We start from the raw sequence: 25,785 nt of genomic DNA, 5'->3' as shown, positions 1-25,785 counted from the left end.
TGTAAGGGCCATGTTGGATCAACAGACAAAAATGAAATATGGTGGGTAGATTAAATTATTGAGTAAAGTTTACATTTTTTTGAGCTTGATAACTAAACCATGGTTGTGTAAGAAAATGTACTTATTCTTAGGAAATACATACTTAAGTATTTATGATAAGAGGCATGATACAAGCAACTTACTCTCAAATGGTTCAGGAAAAAAATATACACATGTATATACAGAGAGAGGGAGAGAGGGAGAAAACACGTACACAAATATTCAAACAAATGAAGTGAAATGCCAATAGCGGATACCCTGGTCAGAAGGTATCTAAGTGTTCTTTGTACAGTTCTTTTCTTGCCAACTTTTCTGTTAAGTCTGAAATCCCTCCCACCCCTAAAGAGTGAGGACAATAAGCAGCATGCAGATTACCTTAATCCTGCACCTGTTTAATGAACTGTTCTGGATGTTTTATTTGATTCTCTGCCAGAAAATCTAACGCTTAAGTTTTCAATTGGGAGGGAAAGAAATGACCCGTTATCTAACATTTATTCAGGACACTTCTGTCAGAAAAACCTCAGGCAGGCCAGGCTTTTTTCTTCTGCTCACCAAATGTATCCAGGAACCTAAAAGATACCATCTGACCGAAGCTACTTAATTGGGACACACACTTAATCACCACCGGACTTTTTCCATACAGGATGACCAAATTAGCCTGTGGCTCTATGCAAGGATCCCATTTCTCATGCAGCTGGGAATTAAGGGGACTGGCATTCTGACAAACCACTAAAGCCAAGGGAGTGGAAATGATGCTAGCTTAGACTTCAAATGCACTTCAGTGACTCTAGATCTCCCCACAGAAAAGGAAGAAAGTATGTTACCCCACATCTACGCTAACTTCTTCAGTTCTTGAGATCTAGTGGCATTCTTGTTTGCACTATACAAATCTCACATCATAGTCAATTCATATTTTACAATTAAAACCACATGTGTAAAGGCATAGATCAACAGCAGTAAATAAGTTTGGGTTCTTCACAGCCTCTTACAAAGGAAATGTCTTATGATCGTTAGCTGTAAGTTTGGCTTTTAAGAGGTTTTCTTAATGTTTATTTATTTTTGAGAGACAGAGAGAGAGAGGGAGAGGGAGAGAGCGAGAGAGAGAAAACGAGAAGAGGAGGGGCAGAGAAAGAGAGGCAGACAGAGAATCCGAAGCAAGCTCTGAGCTGTCAGCAGAGCCCAACGTGGGGCTGGAACCCACGAACCATGAGTTCATGACCGAGCCAAAGTCACACATTTAATCAACTGAGCCACCCAGGTGCCCCAGTTTGACTTTGAAGGAGTTAATAAAGACAAAAAGAAACTTCGAACTATTTATTCCTACTTGTGTTCATTGTAAAGTTTGTTAAACTTTTAATTCATCACACTGTTTTTCTAAAGCTATATAAAAACACGTTCTTCAAAGAAATGTTTTGGGGCCCCTTGTTAGTTCAATCGGAGTGTGCAACTCTTGATCTCAGGCTGAGTTCAAGACTCAACACTGGGTGTGGAGATTACTTACAAATAAAAACTTGGAAGGAAGGAAGGAAGGAAGGAAGGAAGGGAGGAAGGAAGGGTGTTTCTAGAATGGATATTCAACCTTAAAAACATACTTTGGAAAAAGCTTTCTTTTAGGAAGACCGAGGTTACTCCTAAGTACCTGAGGCTATTTTAAAAAATAAAGTAGGTACCTGTGGGCTTTCTGTGTATATACAAAAGCCAGCCTCAGCACCTTGAGCCTGACAGAGCCATCCAAACCACAAACTTGCTGAGTCACATGTTAAGCTCAGTTGGCAGTTTCCTCTAACAACCTCTTAAGTCTGCAGATTTAAATAAATCTGAGCTATACAAGTCAGATATATAAATAATCAATTTCTGATAAGTCCTTCTTTAAAAGATGTAACAATGAGAAACTAAAAAGCAACAAGTAGTCCTAGCAAAGGCTCAGATTAGGAAACGGACTCAGCTTTTAGAGACTGAGCACAAAATCATCCCCATCAGGATGCCTATTTTTAACTACTTGTTTACCTAGGTAAGGTTATTTGCCTAAATTAGCCCCTCTTCAAGTTTCTAGGGGGAAAAAGCTATCCACCTAGTGCTATTTCAATTTCTAGCTACAAATTTATAAAAAAGTATAGACACACACATACCTCCAGTATTATATTCCTGAGTAAAATAGATCCTAAGACAGAGTTTGCCCAACCCACTAATAATAAACATTTCCCAGGGAGCTTTCCAAAATAGCGAATTTCCTAAGCCTCACCCCAGATATATTAAATCAAAATCTGGAATCTTTGTTTTAAAAAATGATGCCCCACGATTCTAATAATCAGCCAGGTTGTAACTTCTGGTTTAGGGCACCTTCTACCATAAAATCACTATAACAATAACCTCAGATGGCAAAGGTAGTTTTATTTTTTCCAATGTTTATTTATTTTTGAGAGACAGAGAGAGAGAGCATAAGCAGGGGAGGAGCAAAGAAAGAGGAAAACACAGAATCGAAAGCAGGGTCCAGGTTGAGCTGTCAGCACAGAGCCCAACACGGGGCTCGAAGCTACGAACCATGAGATCGTGACCTGAGCAGAAGTTGGACACTTAACCAACTGAGCCACCCAGGAGCCCCCGTTTTGTTTTACATGTAATGATTCAAAATCCAAAAGATACAAAAAGGTGACAAGCCTTTCTCACTCATCCCCGTCCCCCAGCCACCCACCTACTCTTCATTGGCAACCAGTATTACCAGTTGCTTATATGTCCTTCCAAAGATCCTTTATGCGTACACAGGTACATAGATATTTCCTTTAAATAAGAACAGCAGTGAATAATACATTTTGAACAAATCAAGGTTCAGAACAATGTGTATCTTGGAGATCTTTTCCCACAGAGAGCTTCTTTATTCTATTTTAACATGCCTAGTATATGCCATTTGGTAGATTTATCATACTTGATAAATCAGGCCCCTTCGATGGACACATATGTTATTGCCAATCTTTTGCTACAACTCATAATCTTGTACATGTTATTTTGTACATACGCAAGTCTATCTGTAGAATAAATTCCTAGGCATGGAAATGTTAAGTCAAAGGTAATTTTGATAGATACTGCTAAACTGCCCTCCCCAAAGATTACAACTTTTATTCCCATTTGCAATGCCAAATAGCAGCTCGGATTTTACATCAAACTGAATATGAACAGTGCCAATGGCTTGCTTTCTAAATGTTGCTCTGAAAATATCCCACTTAGTAGCCCAGTGATATAACAAATGATATTCTGTAGACAACTTCTGTACCATGGAAATCTGCAGAATTTTACCATGGCTATTAGAAAGTTTTCTGATTATTGAAACCCATGAAAAAGAGGAACTAAGAGAAACGAGAAGCTGAGGTTAAGGCCCTTCTTGCCATCTTTAGCTGACATGCACACACTGAAAAGTCTTTTTCCCTACTTCAGCAGAAGACTTAAAATTTTCCACCTACTACCCCAAATGCTGTTCATGTGAAAAAGTAACCAATTGTGCTATTTATTATTTTAATCAACAAAAAGCTCTACAAGTGTTAGATTTACCAAATCTTGCACATGAAAACTTTACTAAATAAAGGCAGGGTGTCCAAAGGGACTCACTCCATAGCTAAGGGGGAAAAATGTCATGCAGAAGAGGGCATGCTAAAGAGAGAATGAGTTAGAGAAATACAACTGGAATACTCATCTCTTTTATGATGCACAAGGAATACAGAGGGGAGAAAAAAGGGAACACATTTTTAACTAAAACAGTTGACAATTTTATTTTCACATTTCACGATACAAATGGAAATTGCTTTTTTTTTTTTGTCCCACTACTCCCTTGCAAAAACTATTCTCTGTTTGATAGGAAGGGGGAGCAAGTCTTCCTTGTCATGCTGTTAGAAAACACCCAGAGTCACAGCACCATGATCTCCTGGTGAAGAACAAGTAATATAAAATGGATATAAAGAGGTTCCTGTCTCTCCTTATCTGTCTGGTCGAGTCATTCCTGGCCGAGTGGGTACCATCATGGGACGGGCGGGAGGTCTCATCATTGGGGGCCCAGGCATCATTGGCATGTGGCCTCCCATAGGCGGCCTCATTCCAGGAGCTGCAGGACAAAACAAAGAAAAGGAAAAAAGAGAGTCAGAAACTACTACTTATGAGAGAGCTTAATGGGACTTCAATAAGACAAAAAGTAGCCCCCCTGCAAAATGCTGGAAGAAAGACATACTTGACAGAAGAAATGCAACAAATTCATCACATCTGTAAATTACTTAGACATTCTCAAACAAAGAACAAAGGTCAACACAAGAACCATATGGGAATCATGATCTAATGATAGTAAGGGGGAACTATTAATAGAGTGCTTTCCAGAAACCACTAGGGACACTAGTTCCCTAAATTGACCTTTTCTCTCTCACTCAGGGAAATTCACAACTAAGTCACATGTTACCCAGTCAGCTCTCTTAATCAGTTCTATCCACCATATAACCAGGAGCTATTTCATGAATGTACACAGGCACAGAGGACAATCTTACCACTAAGCGTTTGTTCGGAGTTGTAGGAAAGGTGAGCAGGAGGCCCATGCTGAGAACCTGTTAGTAACCATACTTCACTCAAGTCAAGAAAAACAGGCAATAATGTGATTTACAACAATTAGCGCACACACACAAATCTAATTTTTCTAATGCATTTTAGAAACTGTTAAGGACTTTTTTGAAGTGTCCCATCAATACACCAGCCAAATAAATGAGCCAGGGAAGGGAGGGCAAGCAGAGGTGGGGGTTGGGGAGGAGTACAGGCAGCTTCACAGAATTGGCAATATTCTACTTCCTCAGCTGAGTGGTGGGTTCACGGGTATTCATTTTATTATTATGCCTCATGATTTTCATGTTATAGATCTTCTCTTCAAATATAAAAATTTACCTAATTACTTACTAAACCATTTTGATTAAAGGTTTGTAATAGTTCAAGAGAAAACTATATTCAAAGCCGAATACAGCCTTATCACAAAAAGTAAAACACAAGTATATGCAAAGACACAAAATTCAACAGGTACAAATGTTTCTAAGATCAATTTCAAAAGGAACAGAAAATAATACTAAACTTCTAAGGATCTTATTAAAAACCCCAACATAACATAACCTATATTCAGCATTTCCTAGAAGAAACTCATCTAGACCAAAGACTGAAAACGAGGCACCTGAAAACTTGTTTACTTTGGTCTCCACAGTACATTTACTTTCAATCAGTTGCCAACACTGGCAACTAAGAAGTCTAATTACTAGTAAGTCTAGATACCCTTTTTCAACTTTTTGTTATGGAAATATTCACACATACACAAGAATGAAAAGAGTATAATGGACATCCATGTACCCATCATCCAACTTCCATCATTATTCACCCACGGCCAACGTTCTATCTTATGCTAACCCATTCTTATCCTTGCCTACCCTGAACTAATTATTTTAATTCAAATCCCACAGTATTATTTTATCCTGGTGAAAACAACAAAATACTCAGGAGAACTGGCAACACCAAGCCTGCATTCTCAAATGTCAACTGCAGGCTGAAGCTAAGTTCTAGAAGCCTTATCTTTAGGTGTGTCATGCATTCCCAGTTCGCTATATCCCTAAACCCTCTAGGAATTTGAATTTGTGACCTTGATTTAAGAATGCAAAAGAAGGGATGCCTGGGTGGCTCAGGTCATGATCTCAGGGTAGCAAAACAGAGCTCCACGCTGGGCATGGAGCCTGCTTAAGATTCTCTCTCCCTCTTCCTCTGCCTCTCCTCCACATGCAGAGTGCACACAGGCTCGCTCTCACTCTCAAAAAAGAGGGGGGAAAAAAAAAAGAATGCAAAAGACATCATCTAAATCACTTTGTTTTGGCTTCGTAAGGAACTCTTACCTATACTCTACTCCTATCATTCTAAATGATACCCGTAGCAAGCACAGTGAATGTTTCTAGCTAAAAAGCTACTCTATCTAATACCTCTGCACCTTGTCTTACCAGTTGAGTTGTAGGCTTATGTCTATTGTATTTATTCTTATTATAGAATTTAACTTCTGCAAGTCAATAAAAATGAGTATATAAAAAAGAACTGTTTCCATGAAAACTATGTGGATATTTAGAAAAACAATTATCCCAAATCCTCACAAATTTGATAGGTCAGAGAATTATAAAAGATTGGAACTAGATGGCCTCACAAGGTTTCTAACCTTGAAAGAAATAGAAACTAAAGTTGGGAAAGAATGCATTATAGGTATGGTTTATCGGTTTAGGCAAGAAATATATGGTGCTCCAATCAGCAGACTCGTTTTCAAAGCAAAGGCCCTGACCAGGTATCAGAAAAATCTGCAAATTAGTATATATTTATGTTTATGTTAAAATACAATGTTTGAGGTGGGTTTTTCCCCCCTTCCTGAATAAACGACTAACTACAGGGCTAAGGCTTTTTTCATACACTAATTTGGCCTAGTTAACTAAAGATTGAATCAGCAACAAGAGGTAGCACCGCTCCAGATCAAAACTGAAAAAAGTAGCAGTACAATTATTTACCTACCTTATCCCCTTTGGAAAACCTCAACTACCTTTCTCTTCATTATAAACGACCACAAGTCAGGAGGAGGCAAGGAAACAGGAGGGAGGGAGAAGGAAAAAAAGGCAGCCTTATCCCGTTTTTAGTAGCACAAGTCCTTTGGATATCATTCAATTATACTGCTAAAACACATATTTATTTTTCTTTATCATTACGGATTCACCAAGTATAGTTTACTGCAATAATACATTTAGACAATGTATTAAGAATTCAATTTAAATGGAGAACTAAAACACAATGAAGCATCCTAAAAGGAAAGAGATTCAAACTTACCAGGTCCCACTGGCATCATCCCAGGAGGAGGAGGGCCCATCATTGGCATCATGGGAGGGCCCCCCATATGGGGTGCTGGCATCATACCAGGGCGAGGAGGACCCGCTGGAATAACGAATGGGGGCTGAGTTTAAGATATGCTTACATATTAACATTTCCTCTTCTATGAAACTAGTAGGGCCTCATGGCCCAGCCCAAGTTCTAGAATAATAGACTTCTTATGGTTTCTTTTATAACAGTAGATCCACAAAAATCAATATGCCACAAAACTTTATGACTAAAAAACAAGGACAATACTGCCTAGACAGAAGTATAAAATGAAGTCAGCACAGGTTAAAAAAAATTCCAGAAGTTAAAATATTTTTTTAAAGGGTATTATGCCTTCTGTAGAGTTCCTGACAAATTTAAGCCACAAGTACGTAATTTCAGATCTGTTTTTAAGAAAATCAAAACCTCTGGGGCACCTGGGTAGCTCAGGCGATTAAATGTCCAACTTTGGTTCAGGTCATGATCTCAGAGTTGGGGAGTTCGAGCCCCACATTGACTCTACTGTCAGCACAGAGCCTGCCTCATATCCTCTGTATCCCTCTCTTTCTGACCTCTTCCTTGCTCTCTCTCAAAAATAAAAATTAAAAATTTTTTTTTAATATATATCTTCTTTTACTTAAAAAAAATCAAAATTTTTAAAAGATTTTTTGGAAATACACAGACGTGTATGCAGAGATATTCCTGACAGCATCATTTACAACAGTTTGGAATAACTTAAATGTCCCACAATCACAATAAGAAAATGGTGAGGTTAATTATGGCACATTCATACTACAGATTATTCTACTATTAAAAATAATGGGGTTGGGTGCCAGCCAGCCAAGATACAGAATAAGACAGACAGGTAACCTGACAGTTGCTGTGACCCAAGGCCTGACCAGCCCCAGGATGGTGGAAGCCCAAGAAAGGTTTGGTGGGCCATTAGTTGTCTACCTGCATTAGTGTGCAATTATAAACAGCCCACTTCTGTTCACATCCGTGGCTACTTACAGGACTGATTTTAGGTTTCTGAATTCAATTTCAATCCTAAGCCCTTCCAGGAGAGCCACGGAACTTACGGCCTAGTTATCTCCTTCTGTCATTTAGAAACAAAAAAACCTTCTCGGAGAAGAGAGACCTTTGATTCACCCCACTTTCAACTGTCCAATTCTTGGTTTTCCCAAGATGTATATATTTGTGTTAGGTGGGTTAGGAGATAGGAAGAAATGCTGAAGAGTTGATCCACTACACTTTAATCCTTCAGTGTTGGGTTCAGAGCAATAAATAATTTAATGTACTCATCAATACCTCTTCATATATTAGCTCATCTAATCACAGGTACATTCTGACCTTTCCACTGAATCAATTGTCTTGAACCCGCTTGGGATGTCATAAATACAATATCCTAGTAATAATGCAATCAGAAGGTAACTCTGCAGACATTTCAGAAATTATACCACTGATGTTATTTTCTTTTACTGTCTATGTATTCATTCAACGGGCACTCAAAAGCCAACTGTAAAATAATCCAACAAAATCAAAGGATAATCTGCACCCCCTTAAATTATAGCTGTTAAGATAAAAACTCCATAAACTTACGGAGACTAGGGGGAGGTGGAATCATCGCCCCTGCAGGAGGAGGAGCAGAGAATGGAGTAGGAGGAATCTTTCCTTGCTGAAATGCAGCAGCTTTGGAGAAAAAAAAACACACACTAATAAGAACTCAACAACCCATTTACGAAAATATCCCTTTTCTTTCATTTCACAATGATTTCACTCTAAAAAGTATTCATTTAAGATTACTACATCATGGACTCTACAGTTTTTAAATCAACTGTAAGTACTTACCAGCAAAAATTACAATTAACTGGTTTACTGCTTTGGGTTTTTTAACCTATATTTATTTAGTCAACATTGCTATGGCTGAATTAACTATGAGAGCCTGGAGTGGAGACCTCTTACCTACCAATGTCTTACCAAAGAGAGGCAATCATCTTTAATCTGTAGATGTGGTTTACAACCAATTTGAACCATTCAGTTTTGTTTGAAAAATGTTGGGGGCGCACCTGGGTGGCTCAGTAGGTTAACCATCTGACTCTTGGTTTTGGCTCAGGTCATGATCTCACAGTTTCATGAATTCAAGCCCCACATCCGGCTCTGCGCTGACAGCATGGAGCCTGCTTGGGATTCTCTGTCTCCTCTATTTCTGACCCTCCCCCACTTGTGCTCTCTTAAAATAAATAAATAAACTTAAAAAAAAAAAAAAAAGTGCGATACCTGCCCAAAGGTCAGGCTTTACAGAACTGTCATTATGGTTTATCAGTTTTGAAATTAATGTACTGAGCTAAGAGACATGAATGAGAAACCAAAGATTTGTTTTTTTAATTTTTTTTTTTTAACGTTTATTTATTTTTGAGACAGAGAGAGACAGAGCATGAATGGGGTAGGGGCAGAGAGAGGGAGACACAAAGAATCCGAAACAGGCTCCAGGCTCTGAGCTGTCAGCACAGAGCCTGACGCGGGGCTCGAACTCATGGACCGTGAGATCATGACCTGAGCCAAAGTTGGCCGCTTAACCGACTGAGCCACCCAGGCACCCCGAGAAACCAAAGATTTTAAAGAGCCCACCCTGAAGGAGGATATGATCTTAAAAAATGTCCAATACAATCAACTTTTTTCTTTCTGACAATATGAGGCACAAATGAAAAGAAATTGAAGATCATTTATTTGGGCTTTACAAAAAGTCACAAATAGGGGCGCCTGAGTGGCTCAGTCGGTTGGGTGTCCGACTTCACCTCAGGTCATGATCTCACAATCCATGAGTTCAAGCCCCGCGTCGGGCTCTGTGCTGACAGCTCAGAGCCTGGAGCCTGTTTCGGATTCTGTGTCTCCCTCTCGCTCTGACCTTCCCCCATTCATGCTCTGTCTCTCTCTGTCTCAAAAATGAATAAACGTTAAAAAAAAAAAAGTCACAAATAAATACTTAAATATATACTCATAGTTAACCATACTGGAATTAAAATTAAAAATACGCTGGGGCGCCTGAGTGGCTCAGTGGGTTAAGCGTCCAACTCTTGATTTTGGCTCAGGTCATGATCCCATGGTTCATGAGATCAAGCCCTGTGTCAGGCTCCAGGCTCACTTCTTGTGTCTTGAACTCAATTAACCTAAACAAAAATTTCCCTAATTAAACAAAAAGAGTATGGCATGTCCAACAGAGGTCCAAAACATACCCAGATTATTGTGTCACATCAGCTTCCTTTTTGAGCAGTTGTCTTTGTCAGGATTACAAGACTAAGAAACCCAGGGTCTCTCAGAGTCTTTGAAGGTTAACTATAAACCCACCTCTCACCTTTTCCTATTACAAAAGGAAAATAGTTCTAAAACCTATGATCACTACAAGAAAGATTTCACATAAATTGGCTATAAAATCTGGTCTGTGTCAATAAAGAATCATTAGGCAATTCATTCTTCTCTGCCCCGCTTCCCAATGTAATCAATACCTGATTGCTCTAACCTCAACAATTAATATTAATGTGTTCCTATATCCCCTGAGAAACTAATGACCTTCTAATTCTTTCATTCAACACACCAGAATGTTCCTATTTATCACTCAGAATGAGTTGCTTCTGTGCAAAACAACAGAGAGACAGGGATGAGAAAGAATGGGACCATTCTCCCGCATCAGAACAAGAGACTGAAACATACTTGTTTTGTCGATCAGGCTCTGGGCTTGCTCTTCCATCCATTTCTGATAGTAGTCTTTCACATTCTCTTTGTGTTTCCTACCACTGCAGTGTGTCTTTCTCACAGATGGCTGTAAAACAAAAAGGTCAGATCAGTCGTAGAAACAAGTTTCCCAAACTAGAAATTTTATAAAGCCTTTCCTTTATGGAAGTAGCCTGGCTACCTCTATACGCTTAAGCTGGGTGCTAAAGCATTATTTATAAACATCCAATAACACACTGTGGTAATTTATCTACTATATTATCTAAACCAGAGGTCCACAAACTATGGCCCACGGGCCGGCCACCTGATTTTGTAAAACAAATTAGTGGAACACTGCCACATCCATTTGTGTATGTACTATTTTTTCCCCTACAAAGCAGAATTGAGTTATACTATTTTTTTTTTTTCCCTACAAAGTCATCACAACAAAAACTATATGGTCCACAAACTTAAAATAATTACAATGTGGCACTTTAAGGAAAAGTTTGCAAACTCCTGATCTAGAACATAATGCCATTTTATTTTATTTATTTTTTTTTAACGTTTATTTATTTTTGAGACAGACAGACACAGAGCATGAATGGGGGAGGGTCAGAGAGAGGGAGACACAGAATCTGAAACAGGCTCCGGGCTCTGAGCTGTCAGCACAGGGGCCCGATGCGGGGCTCGAACTCACGGACCGCGAGATCGTGACCTGAGCCGAAGTCGGCGCTCAACCGACTGAGCCGCCCAGGCGCCCCCATAATGCCATTTTAATGCCCTTTCTTAAAAAAAATTTCTTTTAATGTTTATCTATTTTTGAGACAGAGAGAGACAGAACACGAACAGGGAGGGTCAGAGAGAGAGGGAGACAACAGAATCCGAGGCAGGCTCCAGGCTCTGAGCTGTCAGCACAGAGCCTGATGCGGGGCTTGAACTCATGGATTGTGAGATCATGACCTGAGCCGAAGTCGGATGCTTAACCGACTGAGCCACCAGGCGCCCCTTTAGTGACCTTTCTTAGGTCATTCTATAGCAAAATAATATAGTCCACATACATCTAAATTATACTGTTTATAAGAATATCTTCTTTTAAATGACTATGGGTCTAGAATACAGACTATGTGAATCACATACAAACGTCTGCCTCTAGCCCACTAATCCTTTTGTTCTTTAAGACCTTTACCAAGGTAAAACTGATATAAGATAAACTCCACACAGTTATAACCATATGTTTAAGTTAACATTTATTTAACACCTACCACTTACGAGACACCATGCTGTGTAATTTACAAGCAGTATCTCAATCATGTTATAATCACATGTTCATGGTACAATGGAATATTAATCAGAAAGAACCAATCACTGATACAATATGGACAAATCTCAAAAGCATGCTCAGCAAAAAAAAAAAGAGAAACACAGAATATATACTATAAAATTCCATTCATATCAAGTTTTAAAACCAGTAACACTGATCTTTCATAATAAAAACCAGATCAGTCGGGGCCAAGGGTACAGGGTACCGACTGCAAAAAAACACAAAGGAATTTTCTGGGGTGATGGAATGTTCTATTATCTCAATGCACACAGCAAACTGTTAAGTATTTGCCAAGTCATCACACTGTACACTTAAAACATATGCATTTAATCTAACATAAAGTATAACTCAATAAAACTGATTTAAAAATCACAAGGTTGGGGGCGCCTGGATGGCTCAGTTGGTTACGTGTCCAACTTTGGCTCAGGTCATGATCTCGCAGTCCGTGGGTTCCAGCCCCGCATCAGGCCCTGCACTGACATCACGGAGCCTGCTTCAGATTCTGTGTCTCCCCCTCCTTGTCTCTCTCTGTCCCCGCCCTGCTAGCGCACTGCCTCTCTCTCAAGAATAAATAAACTTTGGGGCCCCTGGGTGGCTCAGTAGGTTGAGCGTCCGACTTCGGCTCAGTCATCATCTCACAGCTCGTGGTTTCAGCCCCGCATCAGACTCTGTGCAGACAGCTCAGAGCCTGGACCCTGCTTCAGATTCTGTGTCTCCGTCTCTGTCTCTGCCCTTCCCCCACTCGTGCTCTGTTTCTGTCTCTCAAAAATAAACAGTAAAAAAATTTTTTTAATTAAAAAAATTGTAATTTAATTTAAAAAATTTTTTTAAAAAGCCATTTCTGATTACAGCCTCATTAATGCGAATTTTTATGGCACATAATCAAATGTGTCAACACTTGGAAGATTTGTGTAACTGAGTGAACCAATATTCCAATATTCATTTTCCATATGACCAGAGCATGTTACAAAATCCTGTCTGGTAAAAGATTCACTCAAAGTGCAAGACAGACCAACAAGTTTTGATGTAGCAGAGTGTTAAAAGTCTAATATGGTTTAAGTTTCCACACTACAGCTAACCATGTGTTGAGTCTGGGTGTAGTATTAAAAGTATTTAAAGTATTAAAGAATATCCACAATTATCTAAAAAGGCTAGTAAGGTACTCCTCTTTTTTTTCAACTCCTTATCCACGGGAGGCTGGATTTTTCATATAATTGAACCAAAACAAAGTGCAACAAGTTTAATCCAGAACATAAGAATCCAGTGGTCTTCCATTAAGTCAGACATTACAGAGGTTTGCAAAAAGGTTATAGCAATGCCATTCTTCACACTAATTTTTTTTAAATAGCTACGTTCCACTTTTATTTTGCTGTTATTATTTTATATGTAGGCTCCATGTCCAGTGCAGAGCCCAACGCAGGGTTTGAACTCACTACCCTTATATCAAGACCTAAGCTGAGATCAAGAGTCAGTCGCTTAACTGACTGAGCCACCGAGGAGCTCCTATTTTTCATTTTAAAAGGTTATTTGCATCACAGATAAAAAGTTTGTTATTGTTACTTTCAAATCAATTGGTATTTTTAAAATTGTAGGTTTTAATTTCAAACACAGCAAATATTAATAGTTAATATAAGCCCTGTAACTTTTTTTTAAAATTTTTTTGAGAGAGAGAGAGAGAGAGAGAGAGACAGAGTGCAAACAAGGGAAAGGCAGAGAGAGAGGGAGACACAGTATCTGAAGCAGGCTCCAGGCTCCGAGCTGTCAGCACAGAGCCCTATGTGGGGCTCGAACCCATGAACTGTGAGATCATGACCTGAGCTGAAGTCAGATGCTTAACAGACTGAGCCACCCAGGTACCCCTTAAGAACTTTTTAAGAATTTTTTTTTAATTGGTAATTTTTGGGGCGCCTGGGTGGCTCAGTTGGTTGGGCGTTCGACCTTGGTTCAGGTCATGGTCTCATAGTTCTGTCAGTTTGAGCCCCGTGTCCAGCTCTGTGCTGACAGCTCAGAGCCTGGAGCCTGCTTCGGATTCTACGTCTCCCTCTCTCTGCCCCTCCCCCACTCATGCTTTTTCCTCTCTCTCTCTCTCAAAAATAAACATTAAAATAATAATAATAATAATAATAATAATAATAATAATAAAAGAACTCAGTAATTTTCAAGAGTGTAAAAGGACCACGAGACAAAAAATGTTTGAGAGCTGCTGGCATAGAAACCCTAAAGTTATACTGCCTAGGCTCTTCTTCCAGCTCTGTACAACTTACTGGTTTACTAACATCCAGTCAGTCATTAATCCATACTCTGCCTCAGTTTCCTCCTCTGTAAAATGGAGATAATACTAATCATATAGGCTTATCATGAGCATTAAACAACATGATACAGGTAAAGCATCTGGAACACTGCCTGACACACAGTAAATATTCAATCTTAGTTATTATTTGTTAAGCAGTTTTTAATTAAATAGAAGTACAGCACTCAGGTTGTAAATTTGGGCATTTCTTTCCAGTTTAATCAATAAAATGTCTGAATGCCTTGTCAGAATCAAATATTTGAACTTCAGGACACGTTCCTGCAATTTTTACTTGTCATGTAAATTTTTTGCACCTTCAATTCTGCTACAGCTTTATTACTTTGGGTCTCAACTCAAAACACTAACTGCTGGAAGGCCAATCATTTCAAATTACGAAACCAGTTACAGGAAGGATGCAGGAAAAGAAACCCAGGTTATTTTTTCCAAGCAGGAGCACTTAAAGCTCAACAGCATGAAAAGCACACATTTATACCCCCCCAAAATCTGATCTTTCACATACAAGGTGTTTTGAAACTGAAAAGAAACACTACTTACAGAGTCATGGGTGAGGTATGTGTCGCAGTAGTCACAATAAAACCTGGAAAGGGGTAGAAGATAGAGAAAAAGACGACAACCAGTTAACAGATGCCCATCTACGTGGGCAGTTCAACGAAGGTAAAATATAAAAAGACCTATGCACGATCCCAAGACGTCAATCTAAGCGACCTGACACAAACCAGGCTTTTCTGTTGCGTCGCGCGGGGTCGACCTACACACACCGAAAGACGACAGTATCCAGAACTCCCGGGCTCCCTCCCCCACACGCCCTCGCTTCCCGGGAAACTTCAAGAGCTAGAATCCGCTCTGCACTCCCCTTCCTGGGCCACAATGGCGACCGTGACCGCGAACACCCCCAGATTCGAGCCCCCACTCACTTAGGCATGTTGCTTTCCAGACCGTTGGCCACTCCGTCCCGCGCCACCCGGAAGTGACGCACACAACAAGCGCCGACGCCGCGGAACCGATGAGTCAAACGCGACTCCAGGAACCCTACCCAGTCGTCCAATCCGCCGCCGCGCTGCGCTGCGACCGCCTTACCCGCTGCGGCCGGTCGAGGGGCGGGGCTTTTCTCTTCATCCCGTCACTTAACAGCTAGGCGGGAAGGGGTGCTCGAAGGGTCCCTGCGAGGTTCAATCCACGCTCATGTAATCCTGATTCTTGATGCTTCCCGGAAGCATGGTATTCATTCTTTGGACGACTTTCTAAGGATCGCCTGCTATGTGCCAGGCCCTGCTATAAATGCTGAGAGAAGACAGCAGTGAACGAAACAGACAAATGTCCTGCCCTCGTGGAGTAGGCCCTAGGAGTTGGGGGAGACAAATAATAAAGTCAATATGTAGTAGGTTAGATGGAGTTGAGTAGAGGAGGAGTGGGAGTTGGGGAGTGACGCAAGGAAGGGAGAATTTCAACTTTAAATAAGACAGCTTGCTGAGAAGGTGACAACTGTGAAATAATGGGTTTCCTAAAGCAATAAGCTTGGTGCAAGCGATTTTACATGGCGTCTCTTTTTTAAGTCTCATTAACCCTAGGAGATGATAGAACCCCCAGTTTCTTTTTTCTTTTTTTTTTTTTTTTAATTTTTTTTAACGTTTATTTATTTTTGAGACAGAGAGAGACAGAGCATGAACGGGGGAGGGTCAGAGAGAGAGGGAGACACAGAATCGGAAGCAGGCTCCAGGCTCTGAGCCATCAGCATAGAGCCTGACGCGGGGCTTGAACTCACGGACCGTGAGATCGCGACCTGAGCCGAAGTCGGCCGCTTAACCGACTGAGCCACCCAGGCGCCCCCGGAACCCCCAGTTTCAAGTCCCATCTCCCGCTTCCTAGCCTTGCTGCTTGAGAAAGTTATCTAATCTTTCTGAGCCTCATTTTCCTCGACTGGAAAATAATGGGTAATAATTCTTACTTGTGGGGCTTAAGGAACGATTAAATGTGAAAATGCTTGTAAAGTGTTTAGGGCAATATCTGTACATACTAAGTCCTCCACATATGGCAGTTATGTTTTTACATAAGAGGATATTGATAGAAGTATCTTGTCCACAGATCTAACCTGTTCTAGCGACAGGGCCAAACTTTCAGCCTGGTCAATCAGACTCCCAAATGGCCTGACCGCTCAGAAAAGGGGAATAAATGTTGGGAATGGAGAGGTAGAGCTTTTGATTCTACTGTTCCATATTCTCTGGTGGTGGAGTTGCAACCAAAATAATAATAATTGCTACCTTATTTGAATGTTGACTATGTCCTAGGTGCTTTGAATGCATTAATTTATTTGATCTATTCAATAATCCTATTGTTCACATTTCAAATGGGGACACTGAGCTTCAACAAGGTTAAGTGTACCATAAAGATGATTTCCTCTCTTAAAAGTTAACTGCAGGATGAAATTATCAGGCTTTCACTACTCTAAGAGTGGTAAATGTTAGCATTATTGATGGTGGAACAATTGGGTATTACGTATCTCCTGCTAGGATGCTAACATTAAATAGACATAGTCAACTGTGACCTATTCTTACCAAAAGTGTTCCACTTAGATCCAATGAAGTTCTAGGATAGACAAGAGGATCAAGCTAAAGAAAGCAAAAGGCAGCAAACAACCAGAAGGTGGGAGAGTCTCTGGGACAAAGGGCCCCTTTCCTTCACCAAGTCAAGAAAAGATGTCATTCTAGATTAAAATGTTTTTAACAGACATAACAATCAGATGTAGTATACGGTTCAGGGTTAGATCCTGGTTTGAACAAACTAGCTCTAAAAGATATTTTAAAGAAAATATCTGGGCCTTAATATTGCAGTTCTAGAAACCCACCTTTGTGTAGACACCCTGAGTTGATTCTTTTCAATTTTTTTTTTTACATTTATTTATTTTTGAGAGACAGAGAGAGACAGAGCACAAGCAGGGGAGGGCAGAGAGAGAATGAGACACAGAATCCAAAGCAGGCTCTGGGCTCTGAGCTATCAGCACAGAGCCCAATACAGGACTTGAAGTCACCAACAGCTAGATCATGACCTGAGCCAAAGTCGGATGCTTAACCAACTGAGCCACCCAGGCACCCCGAGTTGATTCTTTTTGGAGGAGAGAGATTTGTCCACTACATCTTGGTTTTTTCCCCCCTAACTTCCCTCTGTGCTGATCTTGCACCTGCTTTACCTTCAAATTCATTCCTCACCCTTCCCTCACCCTTTTCAGTATGGTGGTGGTGGTGGGGGTAGTATGATACCTCAAAGGCTGGGAATCTTGGATTCCTGTGCTGGTTGCCTTCTAGGCTGAGTTGCTGGGCACCATCTAAGGGAGGCCTGGAAATGGAGAGATTGAAGAAAAAGGCAGAGTACCCCCAATCTCAGGCTGTCTCTTCTGACCTACCTGGCTCCACTTCCAGCAGTTCCAGGCCTTGGGCTCTGGTAACAAGATGTCCTTCTTCTGTCCCTCCAGCGTGAGGGCAGCACTAATTTCTTGCTCCTCTCTGAGCTACTTCACTTTTCTCTTTTCACTTTTTATCTCTGCCAACACTTCTTATAAGCCAATTCTCTGATTTAAATTCCCTCTGTTTTAAAGACTTAGAGTGGTCTCTGTTTTCCAGGACTCAAAGCATGACCTTACTTCCAAGTTCCAAACGGTATCTCCCCTGAGTCTGGTCTATGGGCCTTAATATCTGTAAAGCAGTGCTTTTCACACTTCCTCTAGTGTCCCAAGCAACTGGAGGGTTCATTTATCACCCTTATTCCCCCAGGTATAGGGTGAGAATCCCAAGTGCCTGCCTGAGCTTGAAATGCCCTTGAACTGTTGTATGATATGTTAAAAGCTCACAATTTGCAATCTACTTTATAAATAACATATTTATATTTTTTTATTTCTCTTAAGGTATTTTAACACTTAAAATGTATTTTATTTATTTATTTTTGAATAAGTAATCAATACACATGGTGGAAAATTAGAGAAGGACAAAAGTATGTTCCCACACATACACACCCTTACCAGTTTCTTGCATATCCTTCCAGAGATAGACCACGTACATGCAAACATAAACATAACATTTCCTGATTCTATTTCCCAATACTGCATAGTATTTTATTGTATAGATGTACCTCAATATTAACCAGTCTGCTATTGATGAACGCTTAAATTGTTTCCTGTCTTTTGCTATAATAATGATGCTGAAATACACAGTTAATTGGCATATAGATTTGTAGAGTGGATTTCTAGAACTAGAATTAATATGTTAGAGTTTTGCATCTGTAAGTTTGAAAAATATTGTAAAATTTCTCTCTGTTATGATTGCATTTAAGAGTGCTTTTTCATCTTTTCAATCTAATAGGTTAAAAGTGTCATTGTGTTATAATTTTTATTTCTCTTATAAAGTTGAGCATTTTTCTTCAAATGTTTAAGATGCTTAAAGAATCAGGGCGCCTGGCTGGCTCAGTCAGTGGAGCATGTTACTCTCAATCTTGAGATTGTGAATTCAAGCCCCATGTTGGGTATAGAGATTACTTAAAAATAAAAAATCTTAAAAAAAAAAAAGGTCTTAAGAAATCTACAGAGCCCTCCATTTAGATTGCTTTTTCATGTCCTTTGCCCTTTCGCCTAGGGTTAGCCTCATCCTTTTTTTTTTTTTTTTTTTTATTCATAGAGAACGCCTTAGATATTAGCAAAATTAGCATTATTATAATATGAGTTGCAAATATTTTCCATTTGTTAATTGTCTGGCCTTATTTTGGGTGGTTTTTGTCATGAAAAAAAACTTTTAATTTGTATTTCAGTTAAACTTATTAATCTGTTCTTATGTCATACTTCCCCTTTCTGAAATTGTTTTAATTCCATGATATTTTTTCTTGTTCTTTTATTATGTCATTTTTTCAGGTTTGTATCTTTTTATCTATCTGGCATTTTTTTGGTTGTTTTTAATTTTCTTTCTTTTTCTTTTTCTTTTTCTTAATTTTGAGAGAGAGAGAGAGAGAGAGAGAGAGAGAGAGAGAGCACGAGCAGGGGAGGGACAGAGAGAGAGGAAGAGAGAGAATCCCAAGCAGGTTCTGTCAGAGTGGAGCCTGACCTGGGACTCAAGCCCACGAACTGTGAGATCATGACCTGAGCTGAAATCAAGAGTCAGATGCTGAACCAACTGAGCCTCCCAGACACCCCTATCTGGAATTTGTTTAAAATTTTTTTTTAATATTTATTTTTTGAGAGAGAGAGAGACAGAGACAGATTGTGAGCAGGGGAGCGGCAGAGAGTGAAGGAGACACAGAATCCGAAGCAGGCTCCAGGCTCTGAGCTGTCAGCACAGAGCCCTATGTGGGGCTCAAACTCATAGAACATGAGATCATGACCTGAGCTGAAGTTGGATGCTTAACCAACTGAACCACCCAGGCACCCCTGGAATTTGTTTTAAAGTGTGAAACAGGGATCTAACCTAATTTTTCTTTTCATAAACAGGAAGCCAATTATCCCAGCACCAGTTATTGAATAATTTGTTATTTTTTCTTTTTTTTTTTTTAACATTTATTTATTTTTGAGACAGAGAGAGACAGAGCATGAACAGGGGAGGGTCAGAGAGAGAGGGAGACACAGAATCCGAAACAGGCTCCAGGCTCTGAGCAGTCAGCACAGAGCCTGATGCGGGGGTTGAAATCACGGACCGGACCGTGAGATCATGACCTGAGCCAAAGTCGGACGCTTAACCGACTGAGCCACCCAGGCGCCCCTGTTATTTTTTCTACTAATTTGAAATGCTACTTTTATCATGTACTAAATTCTTCTATAAATACTATTTCATTTCTGGGCTTTTGGGTTGTTCCTTTGGTTGGTCTATTAATGTGCCCCTACCAACTGTCTTAATTGTTACAGTTCATATTTTATCTATAGTTATTTTACCTTTTTTAATGTTTATTCATTTTTGAGAGAGAGAGAGAGAGAGAAAGAGAATGAGTGGGGGAGGGGCAGAGAGAGACGGAGACACAGAAACCAAAGCAGGCTCCAGGCTCTGAGCTACCAGCACAGAGCCTGATGTGGGGCTCAAAGTCACGAAGTGTGAGGTCATGAGCTGAACCGAAGTCAGACGCTTAACTGACTGAGCCGTCCAGGCGCCCCTATAGTTATTTTAATATAAAAATATTTTTCAGTTACCCAATTAAATTACTAAAGTTTAACCCTTCCAAAAAAAAAAATTCCCAGCATTGACTCATATGTTACATTTGTCATGTGGTTTGACACATCCCCTGGTACCCTGTGGTACATCCCTGTAGGATAAAGTTGCCAGCTAAATACATGATGGCCAGTTAAATTTGAATTTCAGATAAACAATGGATAATTTTCAGTTGAAGTATGTCCCATGAATTTTTTTCCTGTATTTGAAAACCCTACTACAGGTTACTCTATTAAAAAATAATTATCTTAGGGGCACCTGGCCAGCTCAGTCAGTAGAGCATGCGATTCTTGATATCAGGGTGGTGAGTTCAAGCCCTACATTGGGTGTAGAGATTACTTAAAAAATAAAATTTTTGGGGGGCACCTGGGTGGCTCAGTCAGCTGAGCATCCGACTTCGGCTCAGGTCATGATCTCGCAGTACGTGAGTTCGAGCCCCACATCGGGCTCTGTGCCGACGGCTCAGAGCCTAGAGCCTGCTTCAGATTCTGTGTTTCCCTCTCTCTCTGCCCCTTCCCCACTAATGCTCCATCTCTCAAAAATGAATAAACGTTAAAAAATTTAAAAAAATAAATAAAATCTTTTTAAAAAAAGAATAATTATCTTAGTTATATGTGACAAAACCAACTTAAACTAGCATTGGCAAATAGTTACCTATAAAGGCCCAGAAATCAGGGACATCTTAGGGTATATTTATCTCCAGGTGTGGTCTTAAAAAATGTTACTTGGTCTCTTTCTCCCCATCTCTCATCTCTGCTTGACTGCTTCTCTTTGCACATTGGCTTCATCCTCCCATGTTGCAGCCTGGGTTCCTCCATGCAACCAGGTAAGACAGCCTCAAATATGTCCAAAATTCCATTCTTCTAGCACCAAAATCCAGGGAGGGGTCTGAATGGCCAGGCTTGAGTCAAGAGTCTTCCTTGGGTAGGGATGGGTGGAAACTTGTAATAACAGTCCCATTGAAACCTCAAGGGGTGAGGCAGGAGTATCCAAGAGTTGGGTTGGGGGGTGGGGTACTGTTTTCAAGGAAGAAGTACAGAAAAGCATCGTGGACAAGAAATAGTGTGTACAGCTGCCACCGTGGGTCATACCTAACCCAGTTTGGAAGTAACCAGCTTAACATGGTAATTTCCATTGGAACCACCAGAGGACTTGAGTCCTTAGTGCCTTTGTAACCTATACCTCCCTCCATCTCTCTCTCTCTCATCTTTCCCCTGTGCTAAGGCACTGAAAGTAATATTCAGTTATTTAATATTTATTCGATAAATGCTTGCTGGCCACTGGGCTGGTGTTCAGGTCAGTGTTGGCCACCATCAACGGGAAAATGAAGAATGTGCTGTGCCCACCATCGAGTTTAGTGTACGTGGTAGGCATTTAAACAAATAACTGTATAGCCTTATATGGTAAGAACTATGATAAGACAACTTCATCAAAAAGAATCACAATGTAGTAGTAACAAACAACTACTAGAGCCAAAATGCCTGTGTTTGAATCCCAGGACCATAAACTATTGCTTGGACCTTAGGGAAGTTGCTTAACCTCTTCCTGGCTTAGCTCCCTCATCTGTAAAAGGGAGACAATAATAATACCTACATCATGTGATCATGGTTGTAAGGACTGCATAAGATAATTCTTATAAATCACCTAGCACATGGTTAGGCATGCAGTAAATGGTGAATAATGTTTGCATCGTCAGTAATAAGAATCACTTCTAAAAACCCAGCTCTCTTGAATTCCACACACATCCGGGAATCCTTCCAGGCCTCTTCAGGGTCACACAAGGGATGAGCTCTGGAACTCAGAGTCATTTCCCCTCTCCCTTCCAATAAGAGGCTTCAGCCCCACTTTGCAGCCATCAGTGGCTGCTGACTCTTCTATCTACTAGGCACCTTTCGGAAGCCACAATTCTTATTCCCTTCACATACCTCGGGACCCTGAAAGGCGGGGTAGAAGCTGAATCCCAGAGATGTACTTGTCTCTGCACTCTGACCCGTACTTCCAGCTCAGAGAGGGCTGATCTGTTGACAGATGCCTCTCTGGGGAGGGTCATACAACTATGGCTTTATCCCCTACCTTTTCTTTCTGAACTGAGACCTCACTGCCATAAAGTAGATTCAGAAGGCGAAAACTTGATCTTTCTATTTGGAAACAACAGCAGGACATAGGGCACCAGCTTTAGAAGCTCACACCAGGTCTTCCAGGTGGTATAAACATAGCTATGGCTGAGAACTCATGACCATGGCTGGTGAGAAAGGGAGATCCTCCTGAGGACTTCACCCAATCTTTAGCCCACTCTACCCTGCAAGCGAAATCAACTGAGAGGCGACCTAGCTGCTTCTTTGCAAGGCCTGGAAATAGGTCTTTGCCACCCAGCCTGGGCAACCCTAGGACCTCAGGTGCCCATTTGGCACCTTCAGGATAGCAGCATACCTCATCCATTTTTGTCTGGCTGGGTGGGGAGAAAATGATTCTTCGTTAGTTCTGCCGTGATTGTCTTGCCTCCCTCACGGTAGACAGAGGGTTCACTGCTGGGAACAGAAAAGACCAAAACTCCAAGGTCTGGGGACAAGTTCTTTTTCTGAAACTCTTTATTAATCTAGGGCAGTTGCATCAACAGGTCATGGTAGCAGGAAGAAGCCTGTTCAAGCACAATCAACAAGGCAGAACAGGTTTGGCAGGGTGGTTTCGAGTAACTCTTTACTGAAAAGGAGCAATTACTCATTCTTGAAATGTCTTCTCTTAGATGTATTTTCTCTTTGAGCCCATTTTATTAGCACGGGAAGCTTTCAGCCAGACTCTAGGGGTGCCAAGTCGGAAAGCTGGAAATAGAAACATAAGTGGCTTTTTTGTTGCTTAATACTTTCGTAGGAGCTGAGCTCATGGTTTGGAATGGTGTGCACAAGCACGAGTGTATGCACACGCGCGGACACGTCATTCTGCCATTCTGCTGCCCCAGGGCATGGTGTCTGGAGTGACTGGCTGTCACTGGAGAAAAGGGAAACACGTTTATTAAGCTCCAGTTCGTGTTGGCACTAGACAGTGTGCTTTCATTATGTTATCTGATGGGATTTGATTTTGAGGGGTTTTTTAACTGATGAGGAAACTGAGACCCAAAGAGGTGACACAATCTGAACAAAATCGCATAGTTAATACACGGCAAAGACAGGAGCCCAAATTATCAGATTCCAGAGCTTACATTCTTTCCATTGAACACACTGCCTGTATATATGAGACTTTTGAAATCTTGGCCTGAGTGTAACCTGCTCCCTGTAACTCTCTCACTGCAGTTGATGAGCCTGAGTTTTTCAAATAAGTAAGCACCAATGAGTAGCAAGGCGTTCCACATACAAGGGACAGCTCCATGAGAAGTTAAATCTCATTGTATGCAATTTATTCTTCAATAAACGTGACTTTAAAAAAAATGTTGGGTATAGGGACGCCTGGGTGGCTTAGTTGGTTAAACATCCAACTCTCGGTTTCAGCTCAGGTCATGATCTGACGATTTCATGAATTCAAGCCCCACATTGGGCTCCATGCTGACAGTGTGGAACCTGCTTAGGATTCTCTCCTTCTCTCTCTGCCCTTCCCCCACTCACGCTGTTTCTGTCTCTCTCATAATAAATAAATAAACTTTAAAAGAAGAAAAAAGATGTTGGGTATAAAATGCACCTAGAAAACAATAATAAAATGATCATCAACTCAATTAAAAAGTACAAACGAGGGGCACCTGGCTGGCTCAATGAGTAGAGCATGTGACTCTTGATCATGGGGTCATGAGTGCAAAGCCCACATGGGGCATAGAACTCACTTGAAAAGTGATAACAATAAAATATAAATCTTTAAAAACATACAACTGAAAAGGAAATATAGATGTCCATTAAAGATCTGAAAGGATACTCATCCTCACTTATAATATTATCAAGCCAAACTAAAAGTCACTGAGATTTATTTATTGCTTATTGGATTGGTAAAGATCCAAAAGATTGATAACATGTAGGTTAGCCATAAGTGTGGGAAAATAGGGGCTTTCATACATTACCGGCATTGGGATAATTCCTATTAAGGGCAATTTGGTCACGTCTATCAAAACTCCATGTGTATATACCCTTTGACTCAGCAACTTTACTTCTACAAATTTATTTTACAGTCACAGTTGCAGGTATGCAAAATGATGTACATACGAGGTTTTTCACTGAAGCAAAGCTTGAAAGAAAGAGCAAAAACCTGAAAAGTTAAATGTCCGTCAATAAAGGCCTGGATGAATAAATCAGCACGGGAAGCTTTCAGCCAGACTCTTAGGGGTGTCAAGTTGGAAAGCTGGAAATGGAAACATTAAGTGGCTTTTGTGTGGCTTAATACTTCAGTAGGAGCTGAGCTCGTGGCTTGGAACGGTGTGCACAAGCACAAGCGTACGGACACGCGCGTGCACGTCATTCTGCCATTCTGCTGCCCCATCCGTGCAATGGAATACTATGCAGGCGTAGAAAAGAATGAAAAATACTTTTATGTACTGATATGGAAAACACTCCAACGCATATCACTGATCGAAAAAAGCAAGATGAGAGACGCCTGGGTGGCTTAGTTCATTAAGCGTCCCCCTTCAGCTCAGGTCATGATCTCGACCTGCATGTGGAGCCTGCCTGGGATTCTCTCTCTCCCACTCTCTCTGCCCCTCCCCCACTCACGATTTTTCTCTCTCTCTCTCAAAAATAAATGAACTTAAAAAAAGAGAAAAGCAAGAGGCAGAACAATGTACACAGTAGATACCATTTATATAACAAAGAAGGGAGATACTCCATATGTATAATATCTTATAAATGCTTCCAAAATCTCTTAAAGGATATGCAAGAAAACCAGTAACAGGGGTTATCTGTTGTGGAAGGTAAAGGTGGGAGGGATATATTTCACTGTGTACCTTTTCAAAATTTTGATGTTTACACTTCATGAGTTTTTAAAATTATGGTTGCCTTTAAAGTAAGGAAAGAAAAGAAAAACACTGAGGCACTGGGGCATACCACATGAGCTGGCTGCACTGTGGGACCGTGTCCCCAATCTATGCTCTACAGCCTGCCTTCTTGAACAGACGGACTCTTCGTTGAATGACTCAAATACCATGCAGCCTCCTAAACTGACACCCTTGAACCCACTCCCCCCAAATCCTTGTGATCGTGGGAAGGAGTGCGGCGGCTTTGTTAGGTGTTCTCAGATTGCAAGTGATTCACCCTGGTTGATGACTCTAATCTAAGCTCCATCGACAACATGTGAGGCTTATTCCACTTGAAAAAGCGACTTTTAGTCCCGAGATTTTAGTCCTAAGAACCCAACGCTCTCGTTCCTTATCTCTTAGATGT

General features: G+C 40.6%; 1 protein-coding gene and 1 long non-coding RNA gene across 2 annotated transcripts in view; both read right to left on the bottom strand.

Annotated features, from left to right (window-relative positions):
• Positions 1 to 3,773: 3,773 nt before the first annotated feature.
• On the bottom strand, positions 3,774 to 15,377 carry SNRPC (small nuclear ribonucleoprotein polypeptide C). Its single transcript, XM_060615248.2, has 6 exons — positions 15,176 to 15,377; positions 14,796 to 14,838; positions 10,630 to 10,738; positions 8,521 to 8,610; positions 6,895 to 6,999; positions 3,774 to 4,129 (listed from the first exon to the last, which is right to left on the bottom strand). The coding sequence occupies exons 1-6, from the start codon at positions 15,181 to 15,183 to the stop codon at positions 4,005 to 4,007; spliced, it is 480 nt and encodes a 159-aa protein (XP_060471231.1). The 5' UTR covers positions 15,184 to 15,377; the 3' UTR covers positions 3,774 to 4,004.
• A 7,618-nt stretch (positions 15,378 to 22,995) lies between these two features.
• Positions 22,996 to 25,785, bottom strand: part of LOC144616371 (uncharacterized) — a 36,737-nt gene continuing 33,947 nt past the window's right edge. The window contains exon 2 of the long non-coding RNA XR_013555597.1: positions 22,996 to 23,253. This is a non-coding gene — a long non-coding RNA (uncharacterized LOC144616371). The remainder of the gene's footprint in view (positions 23,254 to 25,785) is intronic.

The sequence above is a fragment of the Panthera onca genome, chromosome B2 (genome assembly GCF_046562875.1).
Source record: "Panthera onca isolate mPanOnc1 chromosome B2, mPanOnc1 haplotype 2, whole genome shotgun sequence".
NCBI classification, from domain to species: domain Eukaryota; kingdom Metazoa; phylum Chordata; class Mammalia; order Carnivora; family Felidae; genus Panthera; species Panthera onca.
The sequence above is the reverse complement of the archived record's forward strand: the minus strand, read 5'-3'. Positions and strand labels throughout refer to the sequence as shown.

Coding starts and splice junctions, on each gene's coding strand:
- SNRPC (XM_060615248.2), bottom strand. Junction 10,739..14,795: donor CATACCTCACCCATGACTCT/GTAAGTAGTGTT, acceptor TTTGTTTTACAG/CCATCTGTGAGAAAGACACA. Junction 7,000..8,520: donor TCCACCTCCCCCTAGTCTCC/GTAAGTTTATGG, acceptor TCGTTATTCCAG/CGGGTCCTCCTCGCCCTGGT.